The 24,342-nt window shown below is 43.4% G+C and overlaps 2 protein-coding genes across 3 annotated transcripts; one reads left to right on the top strand and one right to left on the bottom strand.

Annotated features, from left to right (window-relative positions):
* Positions 1-873: 873 nt before the first annotated feature.
* Positions 874-17,667, top strand: CRBN (cereblon). 2 transcript variants are annotated; one of them, XM_027640264.1, is made up of 11 exons: positions 874-991; positions 4,054-4,166; positions 5,182-5,384; positions 6,257-6,406; positions 8,172-8,334; positions 8,750-8,812; positions 9,234-9,318; positions 9,483-9,598; positions 11,557-11,621; positions 12,739-12,870; positions 14,090-17,667. In XM_027640264.1, exons 1-11 carry the CDS (start codon positions 925-927, stop codon positions 14,271-14,273), a joined length of 1,341 nt encoding a protein of 446 aa, XP_027496065.1. In that variant the 5' UTR covers positions 874-924; the 3' UTR covers positions 14,274-17,667. The 2 variants fall into 2 exon arrangements, with proteins under 2 accessions (XP_027496065.1, XP_027496067.1); XM_027640266.1 differs by having other exon boundaries at positions 883-991; positions 4,057-4,166.
* A 1,293-nt stretch (positions 17,668-18,960) lies between these two features.
* TRNT1 (tRNA nucleotidyl transferase 1) lies at positions 18,961-24,284 on the bottom strand. Its single transcript, XM_027640267.1, has 7 exons — positions 24,151-24,284; positions 22,825-23,018; positions 22,176-22,314; positions 21,766-21,892; positions 21,396-21,589; positions 20,967-21,217; positions 18,961-20,095 (listed from the first exon to the last, which is right to left on the bottom strand). The coding sequence occupies exons 1-7, from the start codon at positions 24,209-24,211 to the stop codon at positions 19,847-19,849; spliced, it is 1,215 nt and encodes a 404-aa protein (XP_027496068.1). The 5' UTR covers positions 24,212-24,284; the 3' UTR covers positions 18,961-19,846.
* Positions 24,285-24,342: the final 58 nt, after the last annotated feature.

Here is a 24,342-nt window from a genome sequence, read left to right as displayed (position 1 = left end):
AATCTCTGCTGGGATTGCATAAACAACACAGAGTCAGCCACGGGATGGGGCAGTTTGGAAGGAACCACTGGAGGTGATCTGGTCCCAGCTCCCTGCTCCAGCAGGGTCATCCCAGAGCACATGGCACAGGATTGTGCCCAGATGATCCTTGGAATGAGGGAACTCCACACCCTCTTTGGGCAACATGTTCCAGTGCTCCGTCACTGCACAGAAAACAACTTTTTCCTCATCTTCAGATGGAACTTCTTGGGCATCAGTCTCAGCGTGTTGCCTCTTGTCCTGCTGCTCAGCACCACCAGGAGGAGCCTGGCTCCATCCTCTTGGCACCTGCCCTTAATTAATAATTTTAATAATTAAATAATTAATATTTGCGTGCACTGATAAGATCCCCTCTCAGTCATCTCTTCTCGAGACTGAACAGCCCCAGGTAGGTCCCTCAGCCTCCCCTCACAGCACAGATGCCCCAGTGCCCTCACCATCTGCCCGGCCCTTCCCTGCACTCGCTCCACGTCTCTCTTGTACTGATTTTTAACCCATCGTTGTGTTTGTGGCTTCCTTCTCAAGCCATTTACCCAACAGGCTCCATCCATGTGATTTTATCCGCATCCAGCCCCTCTACCAGGCTCAAAGCCGGGCTCGGGCACTGAGGCGCTTTCGGGAGCCGCAGCAGGTGCCAGCCCCGAGGCTCTACCCGGGTCCGCCATGGCCGTGCCCTCTGGGGAGAGCAGGGGCCCGCTGTCCCCGGCACCGCCAGGGCCGGGAGGGTCTGTCCCTCCCCGGGGGACACAGCACCACCGCCCCACGGTCCGTGGGAGCCCCGAGGGTCGGTGAAACTCCCGCTGCCCCCAGCCCCCAGCTCGGGCTCGGGCTCCTCCTGCCGCCCCGCCCCGGCCGCTTCCCAGGCTCCTCTCCGGGTAAACAGCGATGGCCGCCGAGGAGGGAGGCGGCGAGCCGCGGAACAACATGGGGAACCACCTCCAGCTGGTGCCCGGTAGGGGCCGGGGCCGGGGGGAAGGGGCGGAGGGAAGGGCTGAGGGCGATGTGAGGGGAATGAGCGGAGCGGGCAGGGCGGAGGGGCCGTGAGGGGAGCGGTGCGTGGCCGGGTTGCTGGGCTGTGGAGCTGTGGGCGCTCCCGGTGGGTGGGGGGCGAACCTTGGGCGGTGGAGCCGCAAATCCTGCTTTTGTAAGGCCTGGGCTCTTACAAATCCACCGAGTCCATAAATGTGCGGTGGAGGGAGGGACACTCGATCGGGGGTGTTGGGGTGAAACGCGCTGTGGGGTTTCCACCAGACTGGGCAAAGCGGACACTTCTCTGCACATTCAGAAACCAGGCAAAGTCTGAGGAATACATGTGTTGTTTTAGAAGGTCTCCACTGCATTTAAATGCTCTCCAGTGCCGTTAATAAGCAGGGAAGCAAGAGGCTGGAGGGCAGCGTTGTGCCCCATGCAGGCTTTGGCAGTGTTTGTGCTGGGGTGTGTGGGACAGCCCGGCTTATCTGTAATTCCTCATTACGCATTCTTATTGCATAATAATGTGCGTTTTTCTGCATATAGTGCCTTCAGACTGGCAGGAGATCGTATGGTTTTGGGAAGCAGCTCGTGCTAAAGTGGAAAAAACCATTATTTCAGAATAAGCATGTAGAGGAGAAAGTAGCAGTAAGTCCTACCAGTAACCAAAGTAATTTCCTATGGCAGGAAGTTCTGTGACCATTTTAGGCCTGTATATTTTAAATAATATGGAAATATTCCCTGAATATTTTAGGAAGCGCAGTCTTAATAGGATTGCATTGTTATGAGGTTCATATTTCTGCACAAAGGCGTCGAGGGTGGCACGGGAGCTTCTGGGAATGCCTGATGTGCCATGAGGGGAACGTGAGCCCTGTCATGCAGGGTCCCCTCAGCACTTGCCTTTCCCTTGTTTCTGCATGCTGGAGGTCTAAAAAAATAATAATAAAGGTACAGTGAGTGAGGGGTGTAAAGCTGCAGGCTGTGTTGCCTCCTCCCTTCTGTCCCCGTGGTGAGGGTGAAGACGCCAGTGGTGTTTTTTCGCCGCTCGCTGGTGCTGCTGCAGTGAAATGAGTCATCGTTCCTGTGCCACCACACAGCAGCCACTGTGCGTTTTTGGCAAGAACCAGCAAAAGTTTGCAGGGCAGGCAGTTCTTTCTAATCAACTGCTGTTAATTCCTTCTGCCTTCAGCAGAACAAGGGGAATGGCCTCGCTCTAAAAGGGTGTTCAGCCTGCTAATGACGGATCCAGCTGGATGAGAGCACATGGAAAAGCAGAATATTAGGGTTTTTTCCTCCCCCCATCCTGCACTGCTGCCCCAGAACCAAGCAAAAACTTCCTGCTCTTTCCCTCCATATCAAACTAAGCAAAATAATGGCAGTTTTTTGCATCTTAAGCATTTTGCAGTCATTCACAGTCAGGGTTCCTAACTGAATATGATGGAAGGAAATTTCATATAGAAATGGAATATTTTTAACAATAATTAGGAAGATGATGTCTCATTGCTTAAAGTATTTTAATTAGGTAAAATACCAAAGAGAGCCTGTAACCTCCTTTCCTGACACGCTGGATAATTTTTGTTGAGCTAAATAAAATATAGGATGGATCCATAGGAGCAGGTTCTATAAACTAGGCATTATTAAAAGAAAAATGAGGTGGAGCAGAAAGAAGACTATTGACTGAAGAATTTGTAAAGAACATTTAACAAATGTGTGTGAAGGCCAAAGAAGGAGAGGAAAGGTTCTCCAAAACCAGCTTGTAGTTCTTCACTGTTCTCTTGTCTTCCCACTCTCAGAAACAGTAAAATTAGTGGTGCTCCCCTTTCTTAAGGAAGATTCTTCTGTTCTGCAGCACCTTTCTTTTGTAAGATTTATCTACAGAACCCTTCAGATCAGTTAATCACTCCACCCTTTAAATTTTCAACTTTGGATTATTTCTTAAGAATATACTGATTGCAAAAGCAGGCAAATAGACAGGCTGTTAAGATATTTTTCTGCTTATCTTGTAGTAGCTTTCAAGATCTAAACAATGTTTTTCAGCACCGTTGGGATTATCCATTACCCAGCAGCTCTTGGTGTAAGAATCCTGCAGATTGGTTTATGATAACATCTATTTTAGATATAATATGGTGTATAAATAGTGTTTGTGTTCAAAGAAACAGGGTCAGGTAAAGCAGATAAAAATTTGTGATCATTGCATTGTGTTTGGTTTGGGTATTTGCAGGCACACATTGTATGGGAATGCACAGAACAGACAGTGAAAACAGCATTTTAGACATAATATTTTTTATCACTTCACTGTGTTTTTAATTTATTTTAGAATATTTATGCGGATTTTATACAGATAAGTGCACTGTTTATGTTTCTGAAATAAAACATACTGGTCATTTAACTGTCCTCTTGCTGAAAGTAATTTTAAGATCAGCATCTGGAACTGAGAAATAGGAAGGAAAAAGTAATTTTTAAATACTGTTTTATACCTGAAATCTTTTGGAGTCATGTAATTTGCTTCCTTAGGAGCTGCCTTTGCTGGGTTTGTGTGTTTGTTTTGTACACACAGCAGAGCCTGACAGCTGTTAAATTGTCTAAAATACCAGCAGGAGTCCCTGCATGAATACACAGCTTCACATTGCTTATTTTTATTGTTCTGGTTTGTAGTGCTTCAAACACTGTGTTCAGCATCCTACAAGAAATTAAGTTATCTGGAAACCCAGTGTACAGACAGAAAACCTTTAGAACTGAGATAAAGAAGTACTACTGTAGGGAAAATCTGCACTGACAGCCTTTGTTTATTATTTTCTTGCAAAAATGTCATTCTTTAGCCTTTCAAAAGTAAATTACCAGCGTTTGAGCCTTTCTGTAGAATAATGATTTTCCTGTATACAGCAAGAAAATTATTTTTCTCGAGTTTGCACATATAAAGGCTGCTTCCCTGTGCAGGGCTGTAGCCTGGGAATATTGAATGCATTTCCCTCATTCTCTGATTTTTCTCAGTCTCTTAGTCCTTGCTGACTGATTTCTGTACAATATTCTGTCTGTGCTTCTTAGCAGAGAGTGAGGAAGAAGATGACAACGAAATGGAAGTGGAAGACCAAGATAGTAAAGATGCAGAAAAGCCAAACGTCATTAATTTTGATACCAGTTTGCCCACATCACATATGGTATGTTTTTTATATGTTGCCCATTAAATACATCTTGAAGAGGTTTGGATTGGGTTTGTGTGGTTGTGTTGTAATGTTCTTAAGCCCAAGACTTAATTTTAGTTTCATAGAATCATAAGATCATTGAATGGTTTGGGCTGAAAGGACCTTAAAGCTCATTGAGTTCCATGGGCAGGGACACCTCCCACTATCCCAGATTATCCAAGCTTCATCCATCCTGGTCTGGGACACCCCCAGGGATGGGGCAGCCACAGCTTCTCTGGGCAACCTGTGCCAGGGCCTCCCCACCCCTGCAATAAAGAATTTTTTCCTGCTATCCAATCTAACCCTACTCTCTGGCAGTGTGAAGCCATTCCCCTTGTCCTGTCACTCCAGGCCTTTGTAAACAGTCTCTCCCCATCTTTCCTGTTGGCTCCTTCAGGCCCTGAAAGGCCACAATTCACAGAACCATAGAATCATAGAATCAGCTGGGTTGGAAGGGACCTCTGAGATCATCCAGTCCAACCCTTGATCCACTACTGCTGCAGTTCCCAGCCCATGGCCCTGATGCCACATCCAGTCTCTTCTTAAAAACCTCCAGGGATGGAGAATCCACCCCTTCCCTGGGCAGCCCATTCCAACGGCTGAGCACCCTCTCTGCAAAGAAATTCTTCCTAATCTCCAACCTAACCCTCCCCTGGCACAGCTCCAGACCCAGCCCTCTTGTCTTGCTGATGGTTGCCTGGGAAAAGAGACCAACCCCCCCCCTGGCTCCCCCCTCCTGTCAGGGAGTTGCAGAGAGTGAGGAGGTCTCCCCCGAGTCTCCTCTTCTCCAGGCTGAACCCCCCCAGCTCCCTCAGCCTCTCCTCACAGCTCACCCTGAATCCTCTCCAGGCTGAACAATCCCGGCTCTCCCATCCTCTCCTCCCGGCAGAGCTGCTCCATCCCTCTGATCACCTCAGTGCCTCCAACTCCTCCACGTCCTTCCCTCAAACCCCCCCAGGCCCTTCTCTGACTGTCCTTGCCCTGTTCCCAGTACTTAGGCTCCGACATGGAGGAGTTCCACGGGAGGACTGTCCACGACGACGACAGCTGCCAGGTGATCCCGGTGCTGCCCCACGTGATGGTGATGCTGATCCCGGGGCAGACGCTGCCCCTGCAGCTCTTCCACCCGCAGGAGGTCAGCATGGTGCGCAGCTTAATCCAGAGGGACAGGACCTTCGCTGTGCTCGCCTACAGGTAAAGCACACGGGCACTTGGAGCGCTGGTTCTTTGGATACTAAACCAAAAGCAGGTGCTTGCATCGGTTCTGTGCTCAATAACAAGTTGTACGCTGAGATTGTTTGCCCAAAATTGGCTTTTAGTGTGTCCCGAGGTTTTGTCGTGTCCCACCGGGTCGGTGCTTGACAGCATCGTGTTTTTGTGTAGAGAAACAGCGAGTGCTCATCTGCTCCCTTGGGTGAGCATCCTCTTGATTTTGGGAACTCTTTGTTCCGTCTTGCTTAAAGAATAAGCCAGGACCTGAAGTGGAAAAATCACATTCTTGTTTTGAGAGCTGTATTGTTGCTTGTTTTGTGTATCAACTGACAGGCACAGACAAATGTTTCACGGTAGAGTTGGGACACAGGAGGTGATAAAAAAGCAGAAAAGATGAAGGCTAATCAGTGCCAAAAGAAGTTGGGAATTTTCTTCCCTCTTCCCCCCCCCCCCCCCCCCTATGTTTATTTTTATTGGGGGGGGGGTGAGTTATTTTTATAAAGTCCATCTAAAGAATGTTGATGCTTTAAGTATCTGCATTGGAGAGGCAGATACCCTGGTAATGCCTGTGCTCCTAGAATGTCACCTATAGACCCTAAAATAAAACCAAGTTAACTGGCAAAAAACCCCAACCATAAAAAAAACCCCAACAAAACATTAGAAGTTGCTTTTAAAACAAAATAAAGGAATTAAGGAAAAATAATTGTGATTAGTTGAAAGCATTTAACCAAAATTACTTTTTTGATAAGACTCATTGTGCATAGTCAGTGCAGGCAGACTGACTCCTGGAATTTGAATGAGCTGTTTGGAGGGTGGGTAATTGATTAAATTTATCTTTGATTCTGTTATTTTAGTAACGTACGTGAAAGGGAAGCACATTTTGGAACAACAGCAGAAATCTATGCCTACAGGGAAGAGCAGGAATATGGAATTGAAACAGTCAAGGTGAAAGCAATAGGAAGGCAGAGGTTCAAGGTGCTTGAAATAAGAACACAGTCAGATGGGTAAGACATTTATTTAATTCTACTTGACTGCAAACCTTGTCTCACCAAAACTTTACATTTTACTGCAGATGCATCTGCCCTTTCAGTCACACAGTTGTCTAATTACTATAGATTGTAATTGAGTGCTTAATCAGCAGCTTCTCTGGTTATTAAGGACTTCTGGCATTTTTTCCTTTGTAACCCAAAAGCCCACTGAGATTTGTGCATAAATATTTGACTGTGAAACCAGGATCTTGATTTTTGCCAACTGCAAGCAGCCCATCATTTTCAGTTCCTCAGATCCTGAATCTTGTTCAGCTTAACCACTGTCACAGTTTAGTACATCCTGACCTTCAGCAAGTCTTACTCTTCCTTTCTGTTCCCTGAGACTTCACTGATAAAAATGTGCTGCTTCTCCTGCTATTGCTTGGCAATTCTCTTCATGTACTTGTCAGACACACTCAAGTCAGCTTTGATAGGAGTATTCTCTTATTTCCTAGTCCTTTTCCATGTTCCAGTGATATTTAGAGGCTCTTCTGACTGTTTTTATCATATTATGTAATTAATAACCATTTTTATAAATGAACAAAGGTAAGATCCTGAACATTTAGTAAGAATGTGCTGAGTCTTTTCTCATTTCCTTCTTGACATCATGCCCTGTGTTATGAGCCTCTGTCATTGTCACTGTCCAGAGGTGCAGGCTCCAGCTATTGATCCTGTGAGCATGTGACAATTCTTAGCACAATTTCTAGAGGTTTCTGCAATCTTTCTGCAAAGCTTATAAAGTATTACTCCAAATCTGTAAACCTGAAGCTAATCACCTGTATCCTGCTGTTCAGTGTAGTGGCATTGCTTTAGGAAGAGGCCTGGGAGCAGCCAGGACTCAGCATTTTTATGCTTTTATGACCTGCAGCTGAAGAAATTAAGAATACCTGTGCTGCTTGCTGTTTGTCACTGTGTAACCTTTGGTTACAAATACTCCAGATTTTACAGCTCTGGAAAACCACTGCTTGGACACATGGTGGCAGTGCTGGGACAACTGCAGTAGCAGCAGCTACTGAGGATTCAGTGTCCAGAGCTTCTGAGCAAGAGAAACATTTCCATAATTCTTGGTCTTTCTGATTAAGTGCTTATAGCAAAACATCAATTTATAATTTATTGTAAGTTACCAGTTCAGTGTTGTCCCTCTAATAAAATTGGAAATTCGTAATGACACACTCCTCAATATTTCAGTATTTCTGCTGCTTAATACTGATAAAAAGTGAAGTCTTTGCCCTGGGCAGCATTCTTAGTGGCCACACAACATATGCTGAACTCTTTGTGGAACAGGGATTTGATGGTGGCATATTAAAAGCTGATCAGAGTCTGTATCCTATTTCTGCTGATTCTGACCTCTGGCTGAGCACATAAGCTTTTGTGGTTTGAAGATAGCAAACTGCATTTCAGCTGAACCACCTTTTGAGGGTTTGAGATGTGAGAGCTGAATACTGGCTTGTACCAAAAGGAACTTGAGGAGACAAAAATCTTAAATACATAGTGCTGAGATGGTGGAATATTCTACTGCGTTGCCACTGCCAATCTGTCTGTATTTCTGTCCAGCACAATCCCAACAGTGCTCTAAAATGTAAAGACAAAAAAAATGGGATGGAATGGATTGCTGCTTAAATTCTATGCTACTGTGTAGTGATTAATCTGTTACCCAAGCCTATTTTCTATAAGCAGTCCAGTCCAGTTTTTAACCTCCTGGCTCTGTGTGTACTCCTCACCCTTCTCTTTCTTCTCTCAGAATCCAGCAGGCCAAAGTGCAGATCCTTCCGGAGCGCGTGCTGCCCTCCACGATGGCAGCAGTGCAGCTGCAGTCCCTCAGCAGGTGCCACGTGTTCCCCTCTCCCAAACCTTCCTCCTGGCAGGACCGAGCCATCCGCCAGTGGTGGCAGAAGTACCAGAAGGTCAGAGGTTACTCCGTGGGTCTGGTTCAGGTTTTTATTAATTTCTGAGGGTGTTTTGAAAATCGGTATAAAATCCCATCTGTTCATCCGTAGAGGAGATGCCAGCATCCTGCTTTTCATAGGGTCACAGGATGTTTGGATTGGGAAGGTCCTTAAAGCCCATCCAGCCCCACCCCCTGCCATGGGCAGGGACCCCTTCCATTATCCCAGGTTGCTCCAAGCCCCGTCCAACCTGTCCTTGAACACTTCCTGGGATGGGGCAACCACAGCTTCTCTGGGCAACCTGTGCCAGTTTATATATGGATTTATTATTTAACCCACTGTTTTTGACATATAAAAGGGAAGTTACCTTGAAATCTTCTGTCTCTAAAATCTGCTTATGTTAAAGAATAAATATGTCTGGGTTTGCTTTCAGAGGAAGTTCCACTGTGCCAGTTTGACATCTTGGCCTCCCTGGCTCTACTCTCTGTATGATGCTGTAAGTCCACCCTGTGTGTTATCAAACAACCTTCAGTTAGTTTTATGGCTGTATTATCTAAGGATTGGATAATATAAAAGCTTTAATTTTGTTGACTCATAAGTTACACTTTAAAGCACTTTATACTTTTCGGGGTAGTGTGAAAAGATCAGGAAGGGCTTCCCCCTCTGTGTGGTCATTCCCTCCTTCTACAGCATGTTTTTGGGGTGGATTTTGGAGCTTCTGATTCCTGCTCTGTTGTCTCAGAGCAAAAATAGTTAAAATATGTAGATACAAAATGATTCTTTAATTATTGCAAGTCTTAAAAGCTAATGTCCACTTAGGGAAAATACCTTACTCTACATTTTGCTTCCCTTTTTTTTTTTTCCTAAGAAACCAGAAATACCTATGTATTTAAATTAGGCTTTTCTTCTAACAAAAGGAAACCTTGATGGAAAGAGTCAAGAGGCAGCTACATGAATGGGATGAAAACCTTAAAGATGAATCTCTTCCAACAAACCCAATAGGTAGGAAATTATTGATTTTACAAACTTGAGTTTGCTTTATTATTTTTTTTTTTAATTTCCTACGAGAACACAGCTTAGATAATTGACTTTTACAGAATAAGCAGAAGTAGTGGGTTTGGTTTCTCTGTTGAATTCTAACAGACCTGCTGGTCTCTCATTTCCAGATTTTTCTTACAGAGTTGCTGCCTGCCTGCCCATTGATGATGCTTTACGTATCCAGCTGCTCAAAATAGGCAGTGCTGTGCAGAGACTCCGCTGTGAATTAGACATTATGAACAAAGTGAGTATTTTTGCTTTCCTTGTCCTCAAATTGTTCTTGCCATAAAGAGTTATAGCAGTGTCTGTTACAATCTCTGACAAGAACCTGTTGATGTTCCAGCTCATCCCTCTAGAGAGTGAATTTCTCTTGTTTCTTCCTTCCCCTTTAAGTTTGCTCAAGAAGGAAAGTGGTCTCTCAGTGCTGGATTTTGTTGGGCAGCAAACATGAAAGAAATGATATTTACTTGTGTTAGAAACACTATTTCAAGGCCTCCCAGCACTTTTTTTAGCCAAGAGATGGTGCTGTAAGTCCAGTGTTGCTCAGAAGCATCTTGTGAACATCATAACCCCATACAGACACTGCAGTCAGGGATCAGTGTGCCATGGAAACCTGGGGATTTTGTAGCAGAAGATAAACCTTTGTACTGTTGATCTCTTGAGTGTCAATCTATGTATTGGACTATGAGGATTTTTTTCCAAAAGACATGTATTAACTTGTCAGGCAATTCTTTGTTATGATATTCAAAAGCTTGTCTTCCCTTCCCTTCTTTCCATTGCCATGGCCTTGGGATACTCTAAATGTTTTATTTTTATTCAGTACCTTTCTTGATAGTAATATATGCTTTATTAATAATAATGTTGTTTGTCTGCTTGATACAGAGCAGTGGAGGGTTGGCCTGTTTGCCTAAAAAGTGCTGCCTGTTTCTGGGGAAAAGAGAACCTCAGCATCATTTTAATGCTGTTCCTCTTCCCAAAGTTCAGGCACCAAAAAATGTAAAAGGGAAAATACAGAGAGTGGAGACAGAAAACATCTCTTCCAGATTCTGAGACAGAAATGGGCAGGTTTTTGCCTGAGGCTCTGTAACCAGATTAAACTTCATTTATCTTCCCTGAGTCAGGGACTCTGAAAATACTCTGCTGTTCAGGTGCTGCTGTTCATGTTCAGTACATTCTGTATTTTCTATAAATTCCAAGATGACAAGGCTAAAGTTACCCTCAATAAAATAGAAGGTAAAGTTGATTGTTAACCTACACTAAAAAGGTATTTTCTTCATCAACATGTGCCATTCTAGCCTGTAAATGTGTTTAACTGTTCTGTAACAGTGTGAGATTGCTGAGTGCATTTATAGCTTTTTACAGCTTTTTCAACAACATCTATTTTGGTCCAATCCACTCTTGTTTTTAGCCAGAGTTCTTTAGGGTGCTCTGGCTTTTTCAGAATGTAATTCCCAGTAATGTAACTGATCTGAGGCCTGATCCATTTTTCTTTGTCTTTGATATAAACTTGATTCACTGGTATCAAATTGAATCCAAAATGCAGTGGATCATTTTGGGGGAATTTCACAGGTGTTACCCTTAAAAAGCAGTACTGCACCTCCTGAAAATTAATAGGAGCTGATTCACTAATTTACTAAGCTGAGTTAAATGCTTATTTTCTGGGCAGTGATGAATTGCTTGGTTCTACTTTCTAGAAATTGTAGAAGATGGATTAATCTGTTCTAATCTCCCAGAGAAAGATCAATATGTTTTACCTATTTTTTGGTGAGGAAATTAAACCCATTGATCTACAGTACTGTGAAATTTTTAGAAAGACTTAATGATTGCATTTGTACTCATCTGCCTTTTCTGTGCTGCACTTTAGAAGAGCAAAGGTTGTTTTTTCTAAATTAGCTTTTCGAGACCTTGGGAGGTTGGCTCGTTTATTTGTTATCTTTGTGTAGTCAAATACAAGACTGTGTGTGGATCTCTGTGTGTAAAAATTGTGATGTCTTTTAGATCATAATTAATGTTTAAATAGGTAAAATGCCTGGAAGAAAATATCCTTTCATAGAAAGAGAAAACCTAAGTGCCTGCTGCTCAGATAAGCAAAATAATTGCTACAAAGCCTGTTCTGAGGGAAAGAGAGAGACATTTATTATTTGCCACTGCTGACAAGTGTCTGGAAATGGATGGACTGACCCTCTTTTTTCCCTTTCCAAGTGTACATCTCTCTGTTGTAAGCAATGCCAAGACACAGAAATAACTACCAAGAATGAAATATTCAGGTGAGTTTGTTGCTCTTCATCTTTGGGAGGTTCTTGATCAGAAACCCTGGCACAGCAAAGCAGGTTCAGCTGGGTCATGTCTCATAACTGCTGTGTTTTGCACAGCTCGAATAAAATGGGAGTAAATATTTACAGGGAGTTTTCTTTACAAAATAAAACCGGTTACTTGAGTTTTTTTGAATAAAAAGTGAGGAAATCTGAGGTATATTGTAACAGAATTTAGTGTGGTGCCACACAACCCAGCACCTTGCACTAAAGCATTTGAAATAGAAATGTGTTACATGAGACTTTTCCATCCTCTTGTCTCTGAGTAAAGTTTATGAGATCCCAGGTTTTATTTCTTAGCCCTTCCATCATCACTTTTATGTGCCAACAGGAGATTACAGTGCGCTAATTGGGTGATATAAATAGGCTCCCAAGGTGTTGTCATGCAAGGAAAGTGGATTTATGTCACTAAGCATTGTGATCCCTTTTTTATTTTAAGAATTTCAGGTTATCCCTAATAACTACAGTATGGTCCCATTCTGTATTTGAACTATATCTTCCTTGTTTAACAATAATGAGACTGTAGATTTCCCAAATAATTGCTGCTTCTGGCAGTTTTTTCACTATTTTAGTCTTGACTATCAGCCCATCCCCTGTGATAATGTGAAGGTTAAAAGATGTCTTGGTTTAACAAAGACTCCCCACAGTTTTCCTTTATCAGTGTGATAAGGAGCTGATGTGGTAATTAAAAGCCATTTCTTATCTTCTAATCAAATAATGGATTGCAGAAGCCACAATTCCTGCTGTGTCAATGTGATGTACTTTTAACAGAAGGTGAGGAGAAGTTGGTGTGACAAATGAACATTTTCCTCACTGTTAATGTTAGATTTTAATTGCTTTTATTGGCAGTTGCTATTTAAAAACAGCAAGTAAAATAACTGATGAGTCTATCATATACCTCGCTGCAATTCTAAGAAAATGGGACAAATGACATTTTAAATTATTTTAAATATTTTCTTTCAGTTTTTAATAATATAATTAAAGGCACTTCCCCCCCCCCCCCATTTACATGTGCCAGAGTTTGCTTTTTGATTTTTCCTTGAACTCTGCCAGCATTAATTGTGTGTTGCAGCTTATCCTTGTGTGGCCCCATGGCAGCCTATGTGAATCCCCATGGATACATCCATGAAACCCTCACTGTATATAAAGCCTCCAATCTGAATCTCAGTGGACGGCCCTCGACAGAGCACAGCTGGTTCCCTGGGTAAGAACACTCAGATTTTACCAGGAAATGGCAGAAATTCCCATGTAAATGTATTTCTGTGACAGTGGAGTAGTTAAATATTTAATTTTTAAACATGTGTCATCATTTCACTCATACGAAAAACAAGGAGGTCAATTTAGACTTATTCAAAACACAGCATAAAATGAAAAAAATCACATCAAATATGTACAGAATTTAATGTTTTTAAAATAGGAAAATCTTCAGATCTTAAAACATAGAGTCTGATCACTGCTTGGGGATCTGGGAGTTTATGAATAGTTGGTTGTCTGGGAGTTTGTGTACAGTTTTGTGTAAGCTGCAACTAAAATAATTGTTATCACACAGCTTTCTTTCAGCAGAAAGTGCAAATGAAAATCAGAATATATAAATTCAGAATACATTTATTCTGTATTTATAGAATATATTTATTCTATATTTATACTATTTATTTAAGAAGTATTTTAGTAGGATATACTTATTCTACTGAAATACTTTTTTTTTTAGCTCTGAGAACTGAATAAATGTTTAGTAAAATTAAAAGTTACATTTGCATTGCTCTGATAATCTTGGATTTTATTTTGTTTTTAATGAGCCAGTCTCTCTGAGAGAGCAGCAGAATTAACTGTCAAGATGTAAATGTTTGCCTAGTAATGACCAGGATTTTTCCCTGGATTGTCACGTAGCACTGAGCAGTGACATGGGGAGTGTGTGGAATTTCTGTCCCAAGACTTGCACATTTTAACACTCCCTGAAGAAAACTTGTGGCTTCTAATACCTGTAGTTAATATTGCTCATCCTTTTGTGTTTTCTCAGCTCTTCTGTGAGGGCTTTGAAATATTCATGTTCTACCCTTTAAAGCTGTTAAAGAAGAGCTCTGTTGCTGTGGGAAGTGCAGTTGCCTGTTTTTTTAGAGCAGGGCAAAAATCCCTTTTATTCCCATTAAGTAATTTACTCAGAGAACCATTTTCTGACCCTTCTTTGAGGCTCTCAGCATCTCCTCAAAAAAACTTTACTTACTTCCTCTCTTTGAAGGCTACTTTGGGGGTAGGGAGTTTGTGGGGATTTTTTTCTTAATTTTTTTAAGCTTTGCAGGGTTTTAGGTGGGAATTGGGCACCTGGATTGTCTTTGCAAATCCAGGCTGGGACTTCTTAGCCGATGAAGTGTTTTTAAAGTGCCTTTTCCTTCCATCCAAAGGAAACCTTCTGGTTTGTGTTTTAGGTATGCCTGGACTATAGCCCAGTGCAGGATCTGTGGGAGCCACATGGGCTGGAAGTTCACAGCCACCAAGAAGGAAATGTCCCCTCAGAAGTTCTGGGGGCTGACACGCTCCGCTCTCCTGCCCCGCATTCCGGAGGGGGAGGAAGACTCCGACCACGAGGGCTCCCCCATCCTCTGCCTGTGACCTGTCACCTCCTGGAGGGGCTTGGCCAGGGCTCCTGCAGGTGCATCTGCTCAGTTCTGCTTCTGATGCTTCCTTAGACCTGAGAACCCCCAGGACCCCCAACCACACTCACCAATCCAAGGAGACAGGCAGGGTCACCGCGTTTGGGAGTGCTGTGTGTCCGTGTTCTGTTCCTTCAGGAACGCTGAGACTGAAGGCTGAGTCCTTAAAGGGAGAGCTGAGGAGAGGAGATGGCTTGAGACACTCAGAAAGGATGGTCCATCTGGACAGAAACAGGAGACAGCAAGAAATCTCTGATCCATGTGGCCAGATTTGAGACTGAACTTTCTCCGTGTATAATTCCCACTTGAGGGAGGAAGATGGGCAGGAACTAAATCCTGGCTAACCACAGCCTGATTTATGCAATAGCCCCGGGATGGTAGATACCAGTTACTTGCTGCAGAGTATTTTCCATAACACACTTACAAGTGGTTTTGCTGAGAATCCCTGTTTCTGACTCTGAAGTACTTCAGGTTTTCTGCTTGTGCTGTTTCTCAGATATTTGCTGACTAACCATGGAAGAGAGAACAAGGCTGAAGTATTTCTGGCTGATCTAAGTGTTGGTGGCAGTGCTGGAATGGGCAAAAGCAGGAGCTGCTGCTGCCTCACAGGATGGAACCCATGGGAAGTGTTTGTCCCTTACCGGTTGTCTGATCTATTTAGCCTCTTTGACTTTAGAAGTCTTAAATTTTAAATTGTTTATAAAAAATACACAGGTCAGTCCCAGGGCAGAAACAACATTGTCATTTGCTGTTGAATGTGCTTCAGTTACTTGTCAAAATTGTTACTGGGAAGGTTTACCAGCAGAGGTATCCAGAATTCTGGGAAGGACTCTCTAAAACACGCCACTGAGGGGATTTTTTAGGACTATTTATCGTGACAAGGGGGAGGCAGCATCTCTTTAATTATTTTTTCTTTTGCACTTACAGATCATAAAGTAAAATTCCACGTTATCACCTTACAAAGAGGAAAAGTTTCTAAATAAAACAGATGAAGGCAGAGTGTTTTGAGGGAGGTTGTTTTTTGGTAGGTTGTTGTTTTAGTTCTGGTGGGGGTTTTTTTGTCTGAAGTGTTATCTGCCAAACTGAGGCAGCTTTTGCCACTGGTTTATTGGGGTGATTTTCCCTCAGAATTCACTCTGGTGATGGAAGCTGGAGATTTCTCCCTGTGTTTGTGCACATACTCACTTGTTTTTCTTGTGAAGCTTTATCATTCACTCTTTATTTCTTCACTTGCTAAATACAATGACACAAAACTACTTGAGGTTTAAGACATGAGCTGTTACTTGCTTGTTCTCTGTCGGGCACCAGATGTAGCAAGGCCAGAGCACTTCAGTTGAGGGTCGAGTCCAAGCTTGTCCCACAAGGAGCTGATTCCTGTGGGAATGTGGTCCCTGCAGCTGGGAGCACCCAGGTGTGACCCTGAGAGGCTGCTGAGGTGTTTGTCATGCCAGGTATGTAGGAACTGATGATTGTGTAACTCAGATTTAGTTCTCTGAAGCTTTCTACCCCTGTGCTTCTGTGGCCTCCTTTGTTCCCCTCAGACACCCTTAATTCCGTGTTTAATTCCGTGTGCAGTGCTCTGTGGAGCAGTGAACTGTGAAAAGCAGGGCTTGGGATACAGCTCTGCACAAACAGGGGGTGACTGATGGCTCATTTTCTTGGAGAAAACATTCTGTGTTTTCATGATGTTTCTGTAATAAGCTTTGAAAAGGCTGGAATGCCAAGCACCGGGGTGAGAGGGAGGCTCTGGATCCTCTGCACTTGGATAACCACTGGAACCATACCTGGCTCCCCTCACACCCTGCACACACAAACACACCTTGGCTGTAGACTTGGTTTATTTTTTCCCCCCAAAATCCCTCCTATCTGTTGTTCCCATGACCCTCAGGGGGGGTTGGTGGCAGGTTTGAGGGTGTTTTCCTCTGCTGCCATTGGAATACTCACCGAGGGGATGGGGAAGGGGCTTTTCAAAAGGATTTTCTCAGCTGTCACTGAACTTCATAAGGTCTTTGGAAATTTTGGCTGAGTCTTTTGGATTGTCTCAACTAAAAATGTTGTTATGTTGGTACTGTTTGAATCCAAAATAGGCATATTTTTGGGATTGTGTGTATGTAATCAAATGTAAACTAATATAATCAAGGTAAGTCAGGAGTAAAATTAGCAGTAATTTCATTTCCTTGTTGATGATGCTGTTCCATCTGCCTGACCTGTGTGAAGTTTGCCATGTGGAAGTCCAGGACACTTTCCAGGTTGCAAACAAGTGTGATGTGGGTTGCTGAGGAATCCTGCCATGAATCCAGCACAGTGAGTAAGCAGAGTGTACAGGACCTGGCTTCCAGGGTGGGTGGGGCTTGGGGGTGGTTCTGTCCCTTGGGTCATGTTTTCTGTGCTTTTCTCTGTTTTGAAGAGAAAACTCTTAGGTTGGGATTATGGGAAATGGTTACAAGTATGGACATGGAATGCTTTTGAGAGCTAGAGCAAAGGAGATGACACTTTATGATAATTTGCTACATTTACCCCATTCCTTGGTTGTAGCTTCCTGCAGGAATTAGCCAGTGGCTGCTGCCCCAGGGGATCATTTTTCTCCTCTGCCACCATCCTCCTCTGCCCTGAGATGTGGGAACAGGGCTGTGGAAGAGCTGCTGTGTGTCTGGGGAGGGGAGGGGGTGGGATGTGCACCCTTTGGGACAGGAGGAGTGTCCTGCAGGCAGCAGGACTGATGGATCACAGCTCATGGAGCACAGACTCCTTCCCAAGCCATCGTTGCACCATCACAATCAAGAGCCTGTAATATTGCAGTTTTCATATATTTAGTTTAATTTTGATTACCAGGTCGAACCACATAGGCCATTTGCACACTGAGTCATGTTCAAATGCTCTTTGTTTTATAATAATGCTCTTTTTGTACGTGCTGCAGTTCATTTGTTCCTCCCACTGTCACCTTGAATTGCTCTGTGAGGCTGGTGAGGGGCAGCCCTGTCTCCTCTCTAACTCTTCCTCTCTCTGCCTTTTGGGACAACTTTTCTGACAAATCTTGTTGCTTGCAAACATTTGCAAAGAATAAAATTCAATTTGTTTCAAAACTCACCTGTTCTTTTGCTGATTGCTGGGATGGGAAAAAGGCAAGGCTTGGGTTTATGTTGTGTTTTAAACAGGTTGGCTGCAAAAGTCATGTGGAATGAAAGAGTTTTGGCTTCCAAGTCTGTGCAGGCTGGACTGGCACAGACTAATTAATCAACTAATCCATTGTAGAAAAGTATTTTACTTGACCATGTGTGTATCAAACTGCTTCATCTCTTTTGACATTTAAATAGTCCATACTCTGTAAAATATAATGTGTTTACTCAAACAAACAAACACATCATTTTTCCAGAGCTCAAGCTGGCACTGCTTGCTTTAAAAATGTGATTATTTTGTTTTCATGCCCTTTCATTTTAGCAGGGGTTAATTCCTGTGGAAGATAATGAACAGAGATGCTCCACAGACCGAGGGGAACCCTGAAGCACAAGATGATTTTTCAAGGAGCTGTTTGAAGCCAAGAATTCCAAGCAGGACTGGTAAGGAAGGTGCTTTCAGACTCATCTGGTTGTGCTGCTTTTCATGAGCACTGGAGATTTGCAGCAGGACACTCTTGGCTGCCAAAGTGGGAGTAAACCAGCTGAGACTTGGCCTGACTGGAAGTAAGTGATGGATGGAGGGAGGAGAGAAGCTGAGACCAGCTTGGCCAAAACTGTTTTTGGGTAACATCACTCTCTTAATTACCTAGTGGTGATTAAGCTGGCTTTGAAAGGATTGATTTAATTACCAGTGCACTCATGAGGAGTTGTAACTGTGTGTGCTGTGCAGTAAAAAGTTCTGGTTAAAGCTTTTTCAGTCTAATCTTTATCAGCATGCATTTAAATAAGTCATCCCTTTCTGTTAATATGTTTAGTTTGTCACCCTTAATCCTGAAGGACAAAGCTGTCTAAAGGTTCAGTGACACCTCTACAATCCTTTAGACATGAACCACTGACTAAAGCTGGGCCTGGGACTGGATCCAGGCACACCCAGCCCCTCTGAGGGCTGAGAACCAGCTGCAAATTAAACCTTGTGACTCACAGCAGGGTCTCCCTGCTGAACTTTGTCCAAAGTGTCCCTTTGGTCCATGACAAGACTCAGTTTTAAACTTTTGTCCTTAAAAAACCCTCTTTCCAAGTGCAGTTTGACCCTGACAGCAATTTTGGGTAAGGTTAATATGTTAATTTTAATTAATTCATTTTATCACCTCCCCAGCCATTGCCCTAAAGATGCAGGTTTAAGTTCTTTAAAGGAATCCACCACAGCACTACATTTTATCACTCGTCTCCCTCCCAAGATTTCTGGAGCTCAATAAATTGCACAAAGGAGGCTTCCATTTAATTACATCATTAAATTAAGCACCATCATGTTCTTATGAGATTTGCCTTATTAACAAACAGCACTTTTTCTCTTACCTTGCTTCTTCCTCAGGCTCCCAAGTACCTTCAGAATAATTTATTTACAGGAACTGATTTCCTAGGAAAAGAAAAGGCAGCTGGGAAGTTGTATGAAAACAGAAACAGTGCTGAATTCTTTCAGCACTGCTCCAGTATTGCCATCTAGTGTTGCAGAATGATATCCAAGGAAAATGAAATCCAAAGGATTTTATTAGTTACCGTGGTTCTGTAGGAAAATTTCCACCTGCAATAAAGTTTATACACACAAGAGCTGCTCTCAATGAGAGTTATTTTTTTGTTTTTTTAACAGTACACCAAAAAAGCCAGGGATAGTAAAGACTCATTCATGGAGACAGCAGTGCTCCAAAAACCCAACTCCCCAAGGCAAGGAACCTGGATCTCCGCCCAATTAATGCTAATTAACATTAATAGTTTGTTTCACACACTGTAGGACCCTCCACCAGCTCTCCATGGATTTAATCACTCAGTGGTAAGTTACTGAAAAGCTACTGAAGAGACAAGAATTCCATGATACTGACTCAGCCCAGTCATCCTAGAATTGATTCTAGAGTTCTGGAAAATAAAGATATTTCTAGGAACCAGACTGGTTTTCCATGGTAAGACTGTTTGGGAACTGCTGGACTGTTTCCATCTGGTATCCAGCTTTAACTACAAAGAGTTAAATTACAGCTCATTATTTCCAGTGTCACTCTCTTAGGCACAAAAAACCCTCCATGATTTTATCTAGAGGATACAAACACCTTTTTTGAAGATTTGAGGGTTTTTTTTTTTTTAGATATAGCAAAGTCAGAATGAGAAGAACCTTGCTGTCACCTCTAGGGCCTCAAAGTCATGATAAAGCAGCAAATATTTATCACTAAATACGAGAGAGAGAGAGAGAGAGGTAGAAAATGTGGAATTTGGCAAATCATTATTACACAATTAAACCTCTCCTTGCAGAAATGATGGATTAGTAACTGAAGGTGTTAAATGTCACAGAAGCTCTACTGGCTGTGAGGGACAAGATATTCAAAGTTCCACTCGGATCAGGGCACAAACAGTTCTGTTATTATTCATTTTACACCCTCTTCAGGCAGCTCAGCAGTTCCTCTTTATCCATGTGGTATCCACTCTTTTTCCACTCATCCCTCAGCTGCTGCAGGGCTGTTCCAATCTCCTTCCCAGAAGTCACTCCCATCTTCCTCAAGTCATGGCCACTGACAGGGAAAGTGGGAACAGTCCATTCCTGCATCTCCTGTAAAAGCTGCTCTTCTCCTTGGTACTTCAGGAGCTCGAAGATCTTGGAATTTGTGTTCGCTTCCCTAGACTAGGAGAGGAGAGGGAAAAAGAGAGGATTCACTGGGAATCAGCAGAAAACAGCTCCAACTGTGCTACTCCCATCACACCTCATCAGGCTGGATCTGGATGAGTTGGATCCAGGGAAACAAGGATCTCTCCTGCCTCACAAGTGTTAAAACTCAGTGCTAATGTTTTTCAGCCTGACTGAAAACCTGGTGGGTTTGTTTGTTTGTTATAAATTCCTTAAAAATGAATTTAAAGCCTCAGTATCTTGGATGGAAAAGAAAAAAAAGCTTTTGAAGCCAAGCAGAAATGTCTGCTGTTCATCCTTTCGCAAAACTAAACTCTACCAAAGGAAGAGAATCTTTTTATACCAAAGTTCCTGATTTATGTGCCAGAGACATGCCAGGACATTTGCAATAGCTCTTGATTTCTGGTTCCCTGTCCAGAGGAAAAACAAGGGGGAAAAAAAAAAGAATAATAAAATCACAGAATGGCTTGGAAGGGACCTTAAAGGGATCTCTTCCACTAGCCCAGGTTGCTCCAAGTCCCACCCAACCTGGCCTTGTTTGAAAAACAAACCACCCAACCCCACCTGATTTAACTGGAACTGGTATCAATAATATTTATACATGAAAGCTACTCCTCCATTTTCTGTGACAATATTACAGAGGCAGCAATCCAAAGCTGGTCATAATTTTTATCAGTGCATGCCATCCTTGTGAGGAAAATATCATGGCCTTCGAAACACTGGTTAAGCCCAAGGGAGAAGCCTGCTGTGAAATGGCTGTTGGCTCTTTTAGGACCTTTCTTTCCACTAGGCCTTGTCATTGCTGCTCTGAACAACTGGAAATTCAGTTTCCTGGGAAGACCAAATAAAACCCACAGGAAACACTTACATCCATCAGAAAGTCCTGGTATGGCCTCAGTGGTTCTGGCCCCGTGGCCTTGCTCAGTTCCTGCCGGTGCTTCACTAAGAAAAGGCCCAGGTTCTTTTCTTCCTTGGAGATTTTCAGCCTCAGGTCAAGGTTGGTGACATCATCCTTCCCCTTGAACAAGGATGTCAGGACAGTCATGGGTTTTGGAGACAGATTCTGAATGTTTTTAGTGACTCTGGCAAATTCCTCTAAATTCCCATCGAGTGGGAGCCCTAAAGGGATACACAGAGAAATGCAAGAAAGCATTAATAAGAAATTTGGATGTTAACACAAGGAAAAAAAAATCAAATCTAATTTCTTTCTGAGTGAAACCAAGTTTTATCTCAGTTTGCCACACTACAAGTCCTGTTTGTCTATGACATAGGAGTAAAAAATCAATTTTCACCTTACCTATGTACTGGGCAATATCCAGCTCATACATAAGTTGAACCAAATGATTTACATGGTTTCCAAGAAGAATTTTTTTCAGTTCCACCCAAATCCTTTCTCCTGATATTCCAGCCAAACCTTTGGCATTTTCTTTAATTGCTTGCAGTGTAGCAGGTTCATGATCTCCAGCTTTCTCTGCAATTCTTCCATAAAATCTGCCAAATACACCCCCTGGATGTTAGATTAGGAACAACTATTGCACTTACAATCACAAAATCATTTAGGTTGGAAAGGAAATACGACAACTACAACTCTTTTTACATCTCTTTTTGCATGTTTCTGAAACCTTCTACAGTTCATTTCTTCATCTGAGAAAGGCAAAACCTCTTACCTGAAATATCTGAGGATTCGTAAATAATCTTCTTGTATTCTCTCACTTGCCTTCCCTACAAATCTGATTTTCTTGCTTTTCAAGTCTTCATAGCCATTAAAAAAATCATACAGTGTCCCATCCAAACCTAGAAAAAGAAGAAAAAAAAAACCCCAGAAAAATATGAATTTAAGAATGTGGTTGACATAATTAAACACTATAATTTGAAAATGCAGAAGGGAAGTTGTGTGAGTTGAGCTGGTTTGTCAGATCACCTCACATATTTGCACAGGAGAATCAAACAAAATTGAAACAGACAGAATTCACTGGCTTATTTTGAAATATTATAGATATTTATAAATATAAATATTTAGAATACTTGCTACTGTATACAAGAGGAAAGCTAAATATTTGCTTTTCAAAGAATGTACCTAAAAACATGGAATTGACAGTGAGATCCCTCCTCTCAGCATCCTTGTGCCAGTCAGTGGTGAACTCCACCTCGGCGTGTCGTCCATCGGTGACAACATCTATTCGAAGAGTGGTAATTTCAAAATTCTGTTCATGGAGCTGCAAATCCCACAGACATCGTTACTTCAGCACAGCCAGGCAGGGAAAAACCCTAAAACCTGTGTTATTTTTTTCAGCCTCCTGTTTGTAGACAGGGAGTGGACAAAGCAACGTGTGCCAGAGCAGACAACTGAGAAATCTGAACCCCTGAGGACAATCCTTGCATTATTTGTTTTCTAAAGAGCCTGCAGAAATATTCCTGCAGACCAAGGCAGAGGAAACATGACCTGGGAAATCAGGAGCAGGAAACAGGATCAACTTGCCCACATTATCTGAACATGTGGGTGGTCTACATCATCTTTTCAGGTGATGGCTCAGCAGCATGAATGGGTTGCATGCATTAAAATATGGTGATTATTTGAATTCTACAGTGAATAAGCAAAAAAATCACTCCATGCTTTAGAAGAGGGTCTCATTTAAACCCCTGCTGTGAGGCTTTCTACTGGACATGCAGGACATCCCCAGACATTCAGATGTTTGGAAAAGACCCCAGTCAAACCCCAAACCAACCCTGGCAGTGATGGTTCCGTGTTTCTCTCCTTTGTTGTTGATCAGACGGACTCCAGCTGAGGTGAACATCTCCTTCATCTCTGCAGGGGTGGCTGTCGTGGCAAAGTCGATGTCCTGCGGTGTCACCCCACTGAGCAAATCCCTCACAGCACCCCCTGCTATCCTCAGCTCATAGTTCTTCTTCTCAAACAGCTCTGGGAAGGAAAGGAAAACCATAAACCCAGAGCACAGTGTCAGCCCTGACCTGCCTTCGCACAGATCAGGATCCAGATGTGGGAATACACACTCCAATGTGCAGGAAGCAGCAAGTACCTCACAGCTTCATGCAAAATGCACTAATTAGGGGCACAGCTGAGCACTCACAGGTATTTTCCCTGTCATTTGATTTTTTTTTTCCTGGAGCATTTTTGACATAAATATTGGCAGGTTGCTAACTGATACTGGGGGGTGTGGATCATTTTAGGGGCTGACAAGGGAACAGTGCTTGGTTTACTCATGGCAGAGAGAGTGAACTGTGAACTAAACTTCTCCAGGAACAATACAGAATCATGGAATCACAGCCCACAAAGGGGACACCGAGCTCTGCCTCGTCCCTTGAGACAGACTGGGAGAGCTGGGGGTGTCCAGCCTAGAGAAGAGAAGGCTCTAGGAGACCTTAGACCCTTCCAGTGCCTAAATGGGCTTACAAAAAGGTGGGGGGGGACTTTTTATGGGGCATGGAGTGACAGGACAAGGGACAATGGCCTTAAGCTGAAGGTAAGATTTAGACTGGATATTGGGAAGGAATTCTTGCTGGTGAGAGTGGTGAGGCCTTGGCACATGTTGCCCAGAGAAGCTGTGGCTGCCCCATCCCTGGGGCAATAAACATGTATAAACAGAGTTAACACACTGAATAAATATATATTGTCTCTACATGGACTCCCTTTGATATCCAAGGAGTGCAGTCAGCTACTAAAGGAGTATCAGTGCAAATAATACAAGTATTATTATTAGGGCAAGTAATTATAAGGGCAGGGGGGATGGCTTCAAACTAAGAGAGAGGCAATTAAAGTAGATACTAGGAAGAAATCCTTCCCTGTGAGGGTGGGGAGGCCCTGGCACAGGGTGCCCAGAGAAGCTGTGGCTGCTCCATCCCTGGAAGTGTCCAAGGCCAGGTTGGACGGGGCTTGGAGCAACCTGGGCTGGTGGAAGGTGTCCCTGCCCATGGCAGGGGGTAGCACTGGATGGGCTTTAGGTCCCTCCCAACCCAGACCATTTCACGACTCATCTCCTTGCTCAGAAACACCCCCAGGGACCCCACGAACCCCGCGGTCCCCCCGCACTCACCGGCCACGCTGCGCAGCCCGGGCGTGAAGAGCGCCTGGAACTGCGGCGCCTGCAGCCTCATGGCTCCGCTCCCACCGCTCCGCAGCCGCAGCCCGGCCCTGCGGGGCACAACCAGCACCTGAGCCCACACGGGTCCCCGGAGGTGCCCCCGGAGGTGCCCCCAGAGGTGTCCCCACATGCCCGGGCGTTCCC

The sequence above is a fragment of the Corapipo altera genome, unplaced genomic scaffold (genome assembly GCF_003945725.1).
Source record: "Corapipo altera isolate COAL_440 unplaced genomic scaffold, ASM394572v1 55, whole genome shotgun sequence".
NCBI classification, from domain to species: domain Eukaryota; kingdom Metazoa; phylum Chordata; class Aves; order Passeriformes; family Pipridae; genus Corapipo; species Corapipo altera.
Note: the sequence above shows the minus strand (reverse complement) of the source record. Positions and strands in the feature narration are given on the sequence as shown.

What these genes read in the sequence shown, in the direction of transcription:
- CRBN (XM_027640264.1), top strand. Translation starts at nt 925, where the DNA reads ATGGCCGCCGAGGAGGGAGGCGGCGAGCCGCGGAACAACATGGGGAAC. An exon ending in TCTACTCTCTGTATGATGCT is followed by an intron (nt 8,813 to 9,233) that starts GTAAGTCCACCC and finishes TTCTAACAAAAG; the next exon opens with GAAACCTTGATGGAAAGAGT. An exon ending in AATTAGACATTATGAACAAA is followed by an intron (nt 9,599 to 11,556) that starts GTGAGTATTTTT and finishes TCCCTTTCCAAG; the next exon opens with TGTACATCTCTCTGTTGTAA.
- TRNT1 (XM_027640267.1), bottom strand. Translation starts at nt 24,211, where the DNA reads ATGAGGCTGCAGGCGCCGCAGTTCCAGGCGCTCTTCACGCCCGGGCTG. An exon ending in ACGGAACCATCACTGCCAGG is followed by an intron (nt 22,315 to 22,824) that starts GTTGGTTTGGGG and finishes TGGGATTTGCAG; the next exon opens with CTCCATGAACAGAATTTTGA. An exon ending in TGTCAATTCCATGTTTTTAG is followed by an intron (nt 21,893 to 22,175) that starts GTACATTCTTTG and finishes TTCTTTTTCTAG; the next exon opens with GTTTGGATGGGACACTGTAT.